At 45.3% G+C, this 15,446-nt stretch overlaps 1 protein-coding gene across 1 annotated transcript; it reads left to right on the top strand.

Moving 5' to 3' along the window:
• The first annotated feature begins 11,278 nt into the window (after positions 1-11,278).
• On the top strand, positions 11,279-15,230 carry ANKRD33 (ankyrin repeat domain 33). The gene is made up of 6 exons (XM_014542021.1): positions 11,279-11,351; positions 11,692-11,941; positions 12,137-12,266; positions 12,440-12,580; positions 13,833-14,315; positions 14,348-15,230. Exons 2-6 carry the CDS (start codon positions 11,777-11,779, stop codon positions 14,668-14,670), a joined length of 1,242 nt encoding a protein of 413 aa, XP_014397507.1. The 5' UTR covers positions 11,279-11,351; positions 11,692-11,776; the 3' UTR covers positions 14,671-15,230.
• The last annotated feature ends 216 nt before the right edge of the window (positions 15,231-15,446 follow it).

Raw genomic sequence — 15,446 nt, 5'->3', positions numbered from 1 at the left:
TTAAAAGCAAAATGTGACGCTCTCCTTTCACCTCACTCCTATTCACCTTCCTTGCATTTTAATGAGCTACACATTAGAACCACAGGGGGAGATTTGAAAACTCCCACTACCCAAGTCATGCCCTAGACCAGTGATGGCGAACCTATGACACGCGTGTCAGAGGTGACACGCAAACTCATTTTTTTGGTTGATTTTTCTTTGTTAAATGGCATTTAAATATATAAAATAAATATCAAAAATATAAATCTTTGTTTTACTATGGTTGCAAATATCAAAAAATTTCTATATGTGACATGGCACCAGAGTTAAGTTAGGGTTTTTCAAAATGCTGACACGCTGAGCTCAAAAGGTTCGCCATCACTGCCCTAGACTTAATTACTTCAAATTTCTGGAGAGCGTTTCAGGCATCACTATTTTAAAAAAGTCCCTGAGTGATTACACTGTGCTGCCAATGTTGAGAACTGTTCCGGCCCTTTCTATGTATATATTTATATACATGTAAGCAGCCAAGTGCACACATGTCCCCCCACACACACTGATTGAGCTTCTTTTCTCCTCAATGAACATGTCTCGGATATATTCAGAGCAGTCCATAGGAATCTGATTATTTTTTAGATTCCCAATGATAATATGCATGCACATATTTTTCAAGCCCTTCTCTATTGATGAACATTTGATTTCTTTCTAAACTTTTTAGTATTGCAAACAATGCTGCAAAGTATATACAGTATATCTTTACTCACATATGCATGTACTATTTTGGGAAAGATTTCTAAAAACAGAATTTCTGGGTCAATGTGTATATACATTTGTTATTTTGATAGAAACTGCCAAAATGCTTTCCAAAAAAACTTCACTAATTTACATTCCCCCAATGTTGCAAGCACTTAATATTATTAATGTTCAATTTTTGCTAAACTAATGGGCCAAAAGTAATATTTCATTATTGTTTTTTAAAAAATGTATTGATTTGAGAGAGAGAGAGAGAGAAACATCGATTTGTTGTTCCACCTATTCATGCATTCACTGGTTGATTCTTGTATGTGCTTGATTGAACCTTAAACCTTGGTGTATCAAGTTGATGCTCTAACCAATTGAGCTACTTGGCTAGGGGTTCATTATTGTTTGAAAAACATTTTTTAAATTGATTTCAGAGAGAGGAAGGGAGAGAGAGACAGAAACTTCAATGATGAGAGAGAATCATAGATCAGCCACCTTCTGCAGGTCCCCCACCAGGGATCGAGCCTACAACCTGGGCATGCGAGAACAGAACTGTGACCTTCTGATTCGTGGGTCGACCCTCAACCTCTGAGCCATCCCGGCAGGGCCATTATTGTTTTAACTTGCCTTTTCCTGCTTACTTGTGAGATTATGCATCTTTTTATATATTTATTGGCCATTTGTATTTCCTCTATGAATTAATTGCCATGTCTTTTGTCCACTTTCTCACTGAATTTTTAATTAAATTAGGATTAGAGAAAATTCTATTTCTGGTAATATGACTGGCTGGACTCTGGACAGATCTTTCTGAGTGCTAGTTAAAATACAAATGCAGATTATTTTTAAAAGCTTTGTAGAGATGGCTAGCTAGCAAGACTTTATTAGGTTATAATCTAAGGCAGGGTGGGGAAACTTTTTTCTGCCAAGGGCCATTTGGATATTTATAACATCATTCCTGGGCCATACAAAATTATCAGCTTAAAAATTAGCCTGCTGTATTTTGTCAAACATTTAATTAACTGGGCATGTACCTTGGTTTCGGGCACATACCCAGTAGGGAGTGTGCAGGAGACAGCTGTTCGATGTTTCTCTCTCTCATCTATGTTTCTAACTCTCCCTCTCCTTTCCTCTCTGTAAAAAAATCAATAAAATATATTTAAAATATTCTTTTTTTTTAAAGAAAGTGAGGAATCTGATATTTTATATCAGAATCAAAATACAGTGTCCCCAAAAAAATCTTTACAATTATTCAAAGTGTGTGTATACATTTTGGGGGGACACCCTATATTCATACCTTTCATTTAAGTCAGACACATTAGTAATTTCTCAAGGGTTCGTGGTCAGTAAGATATACACACTTCCTGTCCTTATGGAACTTACAAAAAGGTAACCATTACATGAAAATTTTCTAGGATATAGACATGTTTTTAAGAGGGAAAATGTTTTAGTAAGTAGTTGCATAATATGGTCAAATATAAGATGGTTAAAATAAAAATTCGTTGGATTTGATGAAACACCAGTGATGAATTTTGAAACAGCTATTTTAGAGAATGATGGCAACAGAAATTTTGTTAATACATAAGAAGAAGAGGGTCAGTGTTTAATGTACATACTTATACTAAGGCCAGAGTGCTGAGTTTTTTAATTCCTTTTAAATTACAACTGTTCTGTAATGGAAGTGCTATTATTTTTCTTTGCTAAAGTAGTAGGCTGAAAGAGGTTAGTTAATGAATGCACTCAGTTGTTAGCTGGCTTATAAATGAGATAATTTCCATTTATAAAATGTCTGTCCTTTGGCACCTTGAAAACGTGAAGGCAAAAGGTTTAGAATATATTTGAAAATTTTCAGAGAAAGGTTGAATGGTCACTAAAAGTTAAATGATTTAAGTCTAAGCAAAATATTGCAGTTTATTTTTAATTTTAATGTAGAAGGGAATAAACTACAGGAAGGAGGATTAATGATAACATCAAAAGGGTTAATTTTACTTAAATTCTGGGAGAGAAAGAAACTGTAGGTTTTGGGGGGAGGAGTGGAATAAAGAGGGTACAGAGACATTTCTTTTACATGACAGGAAGGAATGGTAGTGAGAATAAGGCAGTTTGTACTGAATTATATAAATCTGTATAAGGAAGGCCTGCATTGTTCTTAAATTGCAAATTAAAGAAGTAGGATATATTTTAAAGAACAAAAATTAGAAATTATAGAAGCAACACTAAGTGGTTTCATTTATAAGATGGGAGTAATAATGGTACCTACATTATAGGCTCATTATGAGTATTTGTAAAGCATGTAGTAAGCATATATGAGTATTTGGTAATTGATAGATTTAACATGCAATAGTGAGGAATCAATAAATAACATGCTAAGGTGCTATATACTGAGTAAGATAATGCAAATCATTCAGGTATTTTTTTTTTTAATTTGATCTTTTTTTTTTTCATGCTCTAGCAGTATTTTTACATTTGCTGTTGTAGTTTCAATGGACATAGGACTAGTTTGATAGTTTCAACAAAAGGTATTCATATTTCTAGGGTAATAAAAATGTTTATTATATGGACTAAATAATGATAGCAACTGGTAGTAAATTGTCCCCACTTAATGAAGCTTGTAAGTCTTTTATCTGATACTAAGTGATATAGTCATAAACACAAGTAACCTTTTCTATTTAAGTATGTGTATTGGCTTTCTTTCATTAGGCGGTCAAGAAGCAGATCTAGAAGGAGGTCCCATTCTAAGTCAAGGAGTAGGCGACGATCCAAAAGTCCCAGACGGAGAAGATCTCATTCCAGAGCGAGAGGTAGAAGGTCAAGGAGCACATCCAAAAACAGAGACAAAAAGAAAGAAGACAAAGAAAAGAAACGTTCCAAAACACCACCAAAAAGTTATAGCACAGCCAGACGGTCCAGAAGTGCAAGCAGAGAGAGACAACGTCGACGAAGCAGGAGTGGCACAAGACCTCCTAAAAAGCTCAGGTCTCCGAAAAGAAAATTGTCTCGCTCACCGTCCCCTAGGAGGCATAAGAAGGAGAAGAAGAGAGAAACCAAGATGGCGGCATAGGTAAACACCAGAGACTGCTGCCTCGAACAATCACTTCAAAAATACAACTAAAAGACAGAACGGACATCATCCAGAACCACAGGAAGGCTGGCTGAGTGGAAATTCTACAACTAGAAGGAAAGAGAAAAGCATACTGAGACTCAGAGGAGGTGTGGTGCGGAAGTAAAATACAAAGGTGTGGGGTGCATGCGGAGAGGGCAAAAAATTACAAGAAAATGAGTTTAAATATTCCTCTCCTCATCATGTTCTACAACATACTCTATTTGTAATTAATATACTAAATGTAGATTCTGAGGGAAATTCCCCGATGTACAGGCATTGGAACCCTGATCTAACTAAACCTAAAGTCCTCGTCAAATGGAGAGACTTGCTTACAGGAGCCTGGAAGGGACCTGATGTACTTTTAACCTGGGGGAGAGGATATGCTTGTATATTTCCACAGGACGCAGACTCACCTGTGTGGATTCCAGACCATCTAGTCCAACCTTATATCACACCACCCTCCATCTCTGCCTCCTCCTCCTCCCCGGTATCATTCATATCAGCCGACCCAGAGGGCACAACTGAATCCTCCCCGGACACCAACACCACCATCAAGCACGGCCCTGGTGGACCCAGGATCCAGCACTACAACGCGCTGATGCTTCGGGAAACCTGTCGCCAATGATGCCACCCGCTAGCCAGATCAACAAGGACAACCAAACCACCGACTTGAGGACACAGAAAGAAAACTTAGGTATGGGAACTCTATACCCTCCAAATCACTATAGGCGCATTTGAGTGTTTATTGTGCCTGGTTCTTCTCATCCTCTTAAAGGTTGTTCATGGTTTTTCATTGCCTGTCCCTGTGAGGAGCCGATATAGGGTTACGCCTCCGACTGACCTGTTGGCAAAGTCACAAACAAGTCTTCTTCCCAGTCGTAAACAGCCCAATCCGACAAGCGGCCGCTGATTTACATGCGCTGTCATTTCAAATATAAAAATTGGGGAATTTGCCGGAAGCCGGTTCACCCTTGCTGGTTGACACAGTCGCTGCAGGGAAGAAACATCTGCACAGCTTATGTTTCAAGGGACCTGGCGTATATGGCATATGTTTGCTCCCCCTCTTAGCGCTGTGTGTTTTAAACAGGACCACCTCCCCGAGAAAGGTTGTTTCCCCAGGTGAGGATTTTTCCCTGGAGTTAGGGATTAACAGGACTAAGGAAGAGAATGAATCAGTAAATCCCCCTAGTGTTACAGAAATACCATGTACTACTTATGAAGAACTTGGACTAAGACTGTTGGCAATAAATTTGGGACTTGTTGGGCCCACATCCCCAGGGGTCTGCCCACCAGGGAAAGCTCCAAAGCCTATACCCCTGGAGACCCACCGACACAGGGCAGTCCCAGGGAAGGCAAGCAGCGAGGCTGGGAGGACATAACCTTTACTGGGTAGGATAATCTCCTTCAGTCACTTCCTTGTAGCTTATCAGTAGAGCAGTGACCTTGGAATAGCCCTTATAATGGAACACAGAGATTAACCTAGACAGGATTAAACTCAACAGAACTAGATTAACAAACGCCCTAACCTTTGGAATAGAATGGATAGGATTAAAATCAACTGGTATAAATACAGATGTAACACGACAATAAACACAGAACCTGGCTGGAGATGCTGGCTAGAGAACCTGGCTAGGCTGCTGATCAACTGAACGCTGTTTCCGTGTCATTCCTTCATTCTTCGCGGACTCCATCCTCATCTTTGGAAACCCCTGGACCTGCTGGGGTTGGACCCTAACACCAGACCAAATGACTTTGAGAGCCAGACATTCCCCACCCCTGATGAGGGAAGGCAGGAACTCAGGGAAGTAAAACAGGAATCCACTGTGTCTGAGGACATTTGTTGAATGAGACAAACTTGAGCTTCAATTTCTGCAGTCTTTATCTTTGACAGACCAAGGTGAGGAATTTAATAGAGTTCTTTAAAAAAATATGACACCAAAGGGTATGCCCTTAACGTATGATTGAATCTGAAATAAATCTGCCCCACTGTCACCTCCAGAAGACTTTAAGGTAAGCTGCCTCGGGGCTAAACAGATGAAAAGGCTCTATCTCTGAGTTGTACCCTTAAGCTGATCTGCATCCCAAATTTATATTAACTTGGGTAATCCAAAACTCTCCCAGTCAGGAATTTAGTTTAAAGTGGTTCAGGTCTAGCCCTGACCAGTTTGGCTCAGTGGATAGAGCGTCAGCCTGCAGACTCAAGGGTCCCAGGTTCGATTCCAGTCAAGGGCATGTACCTTGGTTGGGGGCACATCCCCAGTAGGGGGTGTGCAGGAGACAGCTGATCGACGTTTCTCTCTCATCAATGTTTCTAACTCGCTATCCCTTTCCCTTCCTCTCTGTAAAAAAACAATAAAAATATGTTTTTTTTTAAAATAAAGTGGTTCAGGTCTGGTAGTACCTCTAAGTGCCTAGCAGAAGTAAAGTCATGTTCTCTGTTTAAAAAAAAATCAGAGAAAATAAATACATCACAGTAAACAGAAAAACAAAAAAGAACAACCCAAAAACCCCATTAAACAGAAAAGGAAAAAAGACTATCAGCAAGACTCAGCCCATCCATACAATCCAAGATAATCTCCTTAACTTAATTTTATCTTAAAGTCTTTTTGCCATGTAATGTAACTTATTGACAGGTTCTGGTGATTAGGATATGGACATCTCTTGGGAGCTATTATTTAGCCTATTTCAACAATGTCAATTCATTTCACGTTTGAAATCATAGATCTTTAAAATAATTAAATGGACAGATTGAACAGCAGATTAGATATAACCAAAGAGAGAATTAGTAAAGTGGATGACAGACTTAAAGAAAGCCACTCTTCATACAGATGGCCAAGAGACATATAAAAAAAATGCTCAAAGCCACTGATCATCAGAGAGATGCAAATTACAATGACAATGAGGTATCACCTCACACCTGTCAGAATGGCTAGCATCAACAAATCAACAAATGACAAGTGCTGGCAAGGATGTGGAGAAAAGGGAACCCTAGTACACTGCTGGTGGGAATGCAGACTGGGGCAGCCATTATGGAAAACAGTATGGAGTTTCCTCAAAAATTAAATATGGAACTGCCAATCGACCCAGTATCCCACTTCTAGGAATATATCCTAAGAAACCAGAAGCACCAATCAGAAAGAATGTATGCACAATTTACAATAGCTAAGATCCGGAAACAGCCCAAGTGCCCATCAGTAGGTGAGCGGATAAAAAAAAACTATGGTACATTTACACCATCGAATACTATGCAGAAGTAGAAATGAAGAATCTCTTACCCTTTGAGACAGTGTGGAGGGACCTGAAGAGTATCATGCATGCTAAGTGAAGTAAGTCAGTCACAGAAAGACAAGTATCACATGATCTCACTCATATGTGGAATCTACTAGTAATTAAAAAAATAAACTGATGAATGGAGTGAATCCAGAGACATGGAAGCATGGAACAGAGTGAGGAATCTTGGAGGGAAGGCGGGAGAAGGTGGGTGGGTGAGAGGTAATCAACCGAAGACCTTGTATGCATACATGCATAACCCATGAACACAGACAATAGGGTGTTGAAGGCCTGGAGTGGGGGTGGGCTGGGCTGGAGGGGGTTAATGGGGGGAAAGGGTACATATGTAATACTTTCAACAATAAAGATTTATTTTTTTAAAAAGAAATCCAGCCCTAACAGGTTTGGCTCAGTGGATACAGCGTCGGCCTGCGGACTGAAGGGTCCCGGGTTTGATTCCGGTCAAGGGCATGTACCTTGGTTGCGGGCACATCCCTGGTGGGGAGTGTGCAGGAGGCAGCTGAATCGATGTTTCTATCTCATCGATGTTTCTAACTCTCTATTCCTCTTCCTTCCTCTCTGTAAAAATATCAATAAAATATATATTTTAAAAAGAAATCCAGTCTTTTGCCATAACAAAATACCACATACTGGGTGACTTAAACAACAGAAATTTATTTTATCACAGTTCTTCAGGCTAGAAGTCCAAGATCAAGGTGCCAAAGTGTTGGTTTCTGATGAGGCCTCTCCTTGGCTTGTGTATAGCTGTCTTCTCACTATGTCATGACATGGTCTTTCCACTATGTTCACATGGGGGGGAGGGGGAAGAGAATGAGTGCACCCTCTGGTGTTTCTTCCTTTTCTTAAAATGACAGCAGTCCCATTGTATTAGGGCCCCACCATATGACCTCGCTTAATTTTAAGTATCTTCATAAAGGGCCTATCTCCAAATACAGTCACATTGGGGGGCTAGGGTTTCAATGTGTGAATTTTGGGGGACACAATTCAGCCCATAACAGATCCCTTGCTCACACCGTGTATGAAAGTAAATTCTAGATGGATTAAAGACTAAAGAGTAAAATACAACTGTAAAATTAATAAAAGAAATGAGATCTTTGTGATCCTAGAGTGGGAAATTCTTTTAAAACAAGACCCAAAAGAACAAAGTGTAAGGAGAAATTTTGATGAATTTACCCACATCAAAATACAGGATTTCTTTCAATGAAGTTCATCACAGGTAAAGCTAGCAGAAAGGTTTATAGCACTGTTGCCACATTTAAACCTGATATGGGATTATTATCTAGAATATTAAAAGGAATTCCTGAAAAATAAAAATTTAAAAACAGGAAAATTCAATAGAACATTAAACATAGGCTACGAACAGGCAATTCATAGGAGGGGAAATAAGAATGGCTATCAGGTATGTGGAGAATGCCCATCTGGTTGATAACCAGAAAAATCCAGTGTAAAATAGCAATACCACTTTATAGTTCTGTGCCATCAGATTGACAAAAATTAGAAGGCCAAATAATTACAAGTGTTTACTAGGATGTAGGGAGACATGCACTCACTGCTGGTATGTGCACATACCAGCGGTGAGTGCATAATAGAGAGCAACCTGACAGTACCTGGTCAATGACATGTATGTGCCCGATGACCAGCAATCTCAGACATGCTCTCTTGCAGGCCTGCAACTAGATATGTACAAGGATGTTCATTGCAGCATTACTTGCAGAGGCAGGAAGTTGGAGGCAGCCTAGGTGTCCATCACTAAAAGGAAGATAAGCAAAATGTGATGGATGCACATATGGAATTCAATGCCGAAGGAAGAAGGGGGGAGGTAAAAAGGTATGCCCCACACCTTTTATTAGGACAGCAAGGTGTTTCCAGGGGCTCCGCCCACCTGCTGGCATTTCATTGGCCACAATTGTGTTACATGGTCACACTTAACCAAAAGGTGACTAAAGAGAAGGGAGGTTATAAATAGGGATTGTGCATTTAATCAGTGATGACTAACACATCATCTAGTAGATTTCTTCCAAACGCTGCATGGAATTCACCGCGTTTTACTGGGATTGGTAGAGGTACAACAGCCATTTTGTGACCATGAGGAAAAGTCAAGAGATTCCCAGACAAGGCCCTGACATCAAGTTACATCAACACCAAAAGCCTCTTATCCAGGAATTTTTTATCTTGTGTGAAGAATAAACCTTTATTTGTTTATGCCACTTGTATCAGGTAGGGCTCAGTTGCAGAAATAAACCTGGCTCGTTTAAACAGAAAAGGAGGGAGAAGCAGGCTCCAGGTCCAGGAGCAACGCCCAGCTTTGAGAGGCACATGACCTCTGTCTGCGATCAGGAAAACAACACTCACCACTACAGGAAGCTGACGAATCAGGAAGCTGCTCACCAGAGCGCCAGTGCATCTGTGGTGATCTGTGACGGCAAAACGGATGTCCCATGCTATTTAGCGCTGTTCTAAATTTATGCCTTGCACAAGAGCAGAACCTAAATCACGGATTCCTCCCTCAGGGGGATCCGGGAAGTGGTTTAGCTTTCCAGCTCAGCGGCTCAGAAGAAACACTGAAAGGAGTTTTGGGTTCGTGTGGAGCAGCCAGTCAGGGGCAGCAACCACACCATGAGGTCAGCTTTGGATTACTGATGACCAAAGGCACTCCTGACTGAAACACTGCACAGAGAGCAACAGGATAGGTCTTGAAAGCAGCACTGAGTAAAGGCCAAGGTCACATAATTCTAAGGTGTTAGTTAAAACATACACAATCAGCACTACATTTTTCAATGAAATGTACAGTTTCAAGGATATATGTGCCAATTGGTAAGGAGAAGTAGGAGGGGAATGAGCTATGGAAATCAGGAATAAAAGAAATAAACTCCATAAGGCTGGGAGTGGTATAAACAGAGGATTATGATTGGCTCAATTGTCAACACCTGAGGTCCAAAACCAATCCATTACTTTTAATATCAATATTACTTTGAGGAATAATTTATTATTAAAGTAATACATAATTATAAATAACTTAATTTGAATAATTAAATTAATGTATCTTAATATTAATACAACTTAAATATTTCATATTTATTTTACCACACCAAAACTATTTCATTAGCCCTGGCTGGTTTGGCTCAGTGGATAGAGCGTCAGCCTGAAGACTGAAGGGTCCCAGGTTCGAGTCCGGTCAAGGGCAGGTACCTTGGTTGCGGGCACATCCCCAGTAGGAGATGTATAGGAGGCAGCTGATCGATGTTTCTCTCTCATCGATGTTTCTAACTCTCTATCCCTCTCTCTTCCTCTCTGTAAAAAAATGAATCCTATATAATAAAAGGCTAATATGCAAATTGACTAAACGAGGGAACGATGGGTTGCTATGATGTGCACTGACCACCAGGGGGCAGACACTCAATGCAGGTGCTGCCCCCTGTTGGTCAGTGCACTTTCACAGGGGGAACACCGCTCAGCCAGAAACCCTGAGCTGGGCTCATGGCTGGCGAGCATAGCGGCAGTAGCGGGAGCCTCTCCCACCTCTGTGGCAGCACCAAGGGTGTCTGACTGACAGCTTAGGCCCACTCTCCACGGGCCTAAGCCATCAGTCGGACATCCCCCGAGGGCTCCCGGACTGCGAGAGGGCGCAGGCCGGGCTGACGGCCCCCCCTCCCCCAAGTGCACGAATTTTGTGCACCAGGCCTCAAGTAAAATATATAAAACAAAAAACTATTCCATTAAACGTAATATATCATAATCTCTGTAGTTCTAATTAGGCAATTCTTTAAGTTTTAATTTCCCCAAAACTTAAACAAATAGGCTCAGATGACTACAGGAGCCCTCCCCGTCCTTCCCAGTGTCTGCCCTCTTTAGAGAGATGTCCACACTCACACCCACGGCCTCATCAAGTCACACTCTGCCGAAGGGAAAGGGACTTGGGGTGTTCAGAGACCTCATGACCCTTCCACCTTCCATGCATGTGTTTCTTGCAGCTGGTCTCCCCAGAAGGTGGAAGGTGAGCGCCTTTGGAGGACAGGAGGGTCCTCCTCTCAGAGCCACCCCGCAGGGAGGAGCAGCTGGGACCTGGGCCCCGCCCACTCGGGGCAGGACCTGGGGGCGGGTCTTGGGCGGCTGCGGAGGAGAGCACCCGCCCCTCCGGCCCCCATCCTTACTTACCGACTTGAGCCAGCTTAAGTCTGGCCATCTGTCATCTGCGTTGCTTCCTGGGGAGAGAAAGTCCACTCCAGCGCTCCAGAGACTGGTGAGTGTGCTCCCAGGAGTCTGGGGGAGGCTGTGGGCCCCAGCAGTGACTGCCTCCTAGGGAGCCCCCAACCCTAGGTGAGGTCCCATGGGAAAGAGAAGCCCTGCCCTCTTGAATCTCCCTGGGATCCTCACTTCCCGTGAACCACTCCTGCCCTTTTGGGGATATTCCACGTGTCCTCCCTGCCTCCTGGTGTCCTCCCTGCCTCCACCTGTCCTTCCTCAAAGGTTGGGTGGGACGGGATACCCAGTGGGAAAAGGCTCTCCCCGGGCAAGGGCCAGCGTTGGGAGACTTGCAGCTGGTGAGCCCCCTCCCTGCTCCCCTCCATTCTGTGTTACAGATGTCAGCTGCACACGGAGGGGGGACTCACTTCTGCCCCCAGGCTGGAGGAGGAAGAGCTGCCACTGTGGAGGGGGGCACTGGACATGTCTGAGGCACCGTCCTGCCCGGACAGTGAGACCCCTGCCCCAGACTGCAGGCTGGGGGCCCTGTACTGGGCCTGTGTGCGCAACGACTCTGCCCAGCTTCAAGCTGTGCTGGAGGACGGGGTCTCCCCTAAGGAGGCCACCCAGGTGGACGGCAATGGGAGGGTGAGCTACCAGGTGCTTCCCAGGGCAGCTCTGGGTCCGGCCACACCACACTCATCCTGAGAGTGCCTGGGTCCTCAGGAAGAAGGGAGCAGGTCTTCACGGGGCAGGGATACCTCTGGGACAGTGTGGGTTTAGCGGCACAGGGAACCGGGAGCTCCTGGAGGGAAGCACGGGGCTGAGCGGCCCCTCCCGCAGACAGGCCTCATGGTTGCAAGCTACCGCGGCTTCGGGAGCATCGTGGCCCTACTCAGCCGCTGTCCGTTCCTGGATGTGAACCAACAGGACAAAGAAGGCGACACAGCCCTCATGCTGGCTGCCCAAGCAGGTGGGAGGCTGCTGACCCCACCCTCTGCCAGTCCCGGCCTCCAGACCCGGCCACAGCTCCACACTCCGAATGACGTTCTCCCACCCCAGACTCCGCAGTGTTGGGTGGAGGGTGGGTTTGGGGCTTCACCACCCCTTTCCTGGGATCCCAGATCTGCCTTCGGTGCTCTGCAGGCCACGTGCCTTTGGTGAGTCTCCTGCTCAACTACTACTCGGGCCTGGACTTGGAGCGCCGAGACCAGCGGGGGCTGACAGCGCTGATGAAGGCCGCAGTCCGGGACCGCTCTGAATGCGTGGCGGCCCTCCTCATGGCAGGTGCATAGGCCTGCACGGACCAGGATGCATGGCCTCCAGTCCCTCCCCAGTCACCCCAACAGACACCCCAACAGACACCGAGTCAGCTGTCATAGTTGCAGAGAGGAGAGAGGTGGAGACGGAGGATCAATCTAGGCTGGCTTCCTGGATGAGGGGAGGGGGTTGGGCTTCTCACAATCGAAGTCCCGCTATAGATAGCTCTGTTTACATTGTTAATGGAAGTCCCAGAAAAGAAAGCGAGAGGATACGTCCAGTGGTCGGCAAACTGCAGCTCGCGAGCCACATGCGGCTCTTTGGCACCTTGAGTGTGGCTCTTCCTAAGCCTTAGGAGTACCCTAATTAAGTTAATAACAATGTACCTACCTATATAGTTTAAGTTTAAAAAATTTGACTCTCAAAAGAAACTTCAGTCGTTGTACTGTTGATATTTGGCTCTGTTGACTAATGAGTTTGCCGACCACTGGGTTAGACCAACTGGAGAACTGAAATACAAAAGGCTGGTACCTGGAGGCAGACCCTCGCCTCCTCATCCTGGCTCTGCCACTAGCTGCGTGGCTTCCCTCTCAGGGCCTCACCAGTGAAATGAAGGCGCAGGCCTTCTCCGAGATGATTTCCAGCTCTGCCCAGCTAGGGTTCCAGGACCACAGTGACGGTACAGAGACGTGTGGCTGTGTGGAGCTCTGGAGGGAAGCCCACACTGTTTGTGGAGCCGTAGGCTCTCATTATTCCCTCAGGGGAGCTGTCCTCTGCTGGTAACTCCGGGGGACCCCAACCTGCAGCTTTTCCCTTCCCCACCCCTCAGATTGGGTTTGGGGTGTGAAGGGAGGGAGTCCTGCACCCCCATCTTTGACTCAGAGTATTTGCTACTCCCCCCCCCCGGATTAAAGGGGTTTGGTGATAAAAAGAAGGACCAGCAGGGAACCCCCCCTCCAACCCACCTGCACACCACCCCCCTGGTCGGGCCCTTGGTTCAGGAGTCCCTATTCTGTTCTGGGTTTGGAGACCCCCAACATGTCTCTCTGAAGTCTTTCCCCTTCTCTGTACGTCAGTTTCCTTCACCATCTCAAACAGAGGTTGGGATCTGGGACTGGTCCTATCTCTGGGCTGTAGCCACTCCCAGATTCCAGCCGTAACAAGATGAGTGGGCCTCTGGTTTTGAATTTAACCCAAATCAGTCCTGCTGCTAAAGCATTTGCCTTCTGCAAATCACCCATCCCCGTCCCAGCCCACATTGCCCCGTGCCCCCTCCCAGGTGCTGACCTGACAGCAGTGGATCCTGTTCGGGGCAAGACGGCCCTGGAGTGGGCGGTGCTGACCGACAGCTTCGACACCGTGCGAAGGATCCGGCAGCTGCGGCGGCGGCCCCAAGCGGAGCAGCTCAGCCAGCACTACCAACCGGAGTGGCCAGCCCTGCCCGGGCTCGTGGCCCAGGCCCAGTCTCAGGTTGCCCCATCTCTGCTGGAGAGATTACAGGCCACCTTGAGCCTCCCCTTTGCCCAGTCTCCTCAGGAGGGGGGTGTCCTGGACCACCTTGTGACCATCACGACCAGCCTAGCCAGTCCCTTCCTCACCACTGCCTGCCACACTCTGTGCCCTGACCGCCCACCTGCACTTGGGACCCGAAGCAAGTCTGTGCCAGAGCTGCTAGGCACTGCTCCCCCACCTCCCCCAGCCCCCCAGCCTCCACAGGTGGTCCCTGGCCCCCGGGGCCTCGTCCCTTACCAGAGCCCTCAAGGTGTGCTGAGCATGTGCCCTGAGTGGCTACAGCCCAGGGACAGTGCCAGCCCCAAGCCCCCAGTCCCCCAGATCCTCCTCTCCAAGGCACCCTCATCTCCCAGCCGGCGGGAGCCAGAGCCCAGGCCTGCAGGGCATCGCAGGCTGGCCCCTCCTGTCTGGCGATACCAGGAGCTCCGGATGCAGAGGAGGAGTCAGGAGAAGGAGGCCAGGTGTGCACAGAGCCAGGGGAAGACGGGCTAGGCCAGACTGGGAGCAGGGAGTCAGCCCCCTCCCACAGGCGCCCTGCCCTGTGGAGCCCCTCCTGCCTTCATCCGATGCACAAGGTCATTCATATGACACTGTTTGCAGCATAAGAGTGGAAACAGCCTATGTGTCTACAGGGGACTGGCTAAATGATTTGGTGTCATTACTGTACACCCATGTGATAAAACAGGAGCAAGGCAGCTCTTTATGCTCTGATATGAAACTATCTTCCAGAGGTTTGAGTGAAAAATAGCCAAGTGGTAGAACAGTGCATATGGCATGCTACTATTTGTCAAATTTGCACAGAGCTAAACTTGACTAGTACAAATATAAAGTAAGTACCAAGATTTATTTAACTAGTTAATGAGTGAACCAGCAGAATGGATCAAAGGAAGAAATGAAAACCATTATTGACAGTCAGTGGAAAAAAAGAATGCTGGAATAAGGTTGCAAAGTTGATACAAAAGGTTAATTCCCGCCTTGCAATAAAATCGTAACTGGGTTTTTTTCCCTCAACCAGACAAAAATGATTTGCTATTTTTCAATCTTCTACAGGTTAACCCTCTTCATTTTACAGAGGCTGGGCCCCCATCACTAGGAAATTGTATGTCAAACCAAGTGACTTCCCCTAGACGACCCATAGGTGGGGTGATTAGCCAATGGTGTAAAATATCTCTTGTGTGTGCCTTATGTACAAGTTTTGAAATTTTTCTCTTTTTCTTTTCTTTTTTTGGTTGTTAATTATCACCTGAGGATATTTTTTTCCAATGTATCAACTTTGCAATCTTATTCCAGCATTCTTTTTTCCCACTGACTGTCAATAATGGTTTTCATTTCTTCCTTTGATCCATCCTGCTGGTTCATTCATTAACTAGTTAAATAAATC

The sequence above is a fragment of the Myotis brandtii genome, unplaced genomic scaffold (genome assembly GCF_000412655.1).
Source record: "Myotis brandtii unplaced genomic scaffold, ASM41265v1 scaffold29, whole genome shotgun sequence".
Lineage (NCBI taxonomy): Eukaryota > Metazoa > Chordata > Mammalia > Chiroptera > Vespertilionidae > Myotis > Myotis brandtii.
The sequence above is the reverse complement of the archived record's forward strand: the minus strand, read 5'-3'. Positions and strand labels throughout refer to the sequence as shown.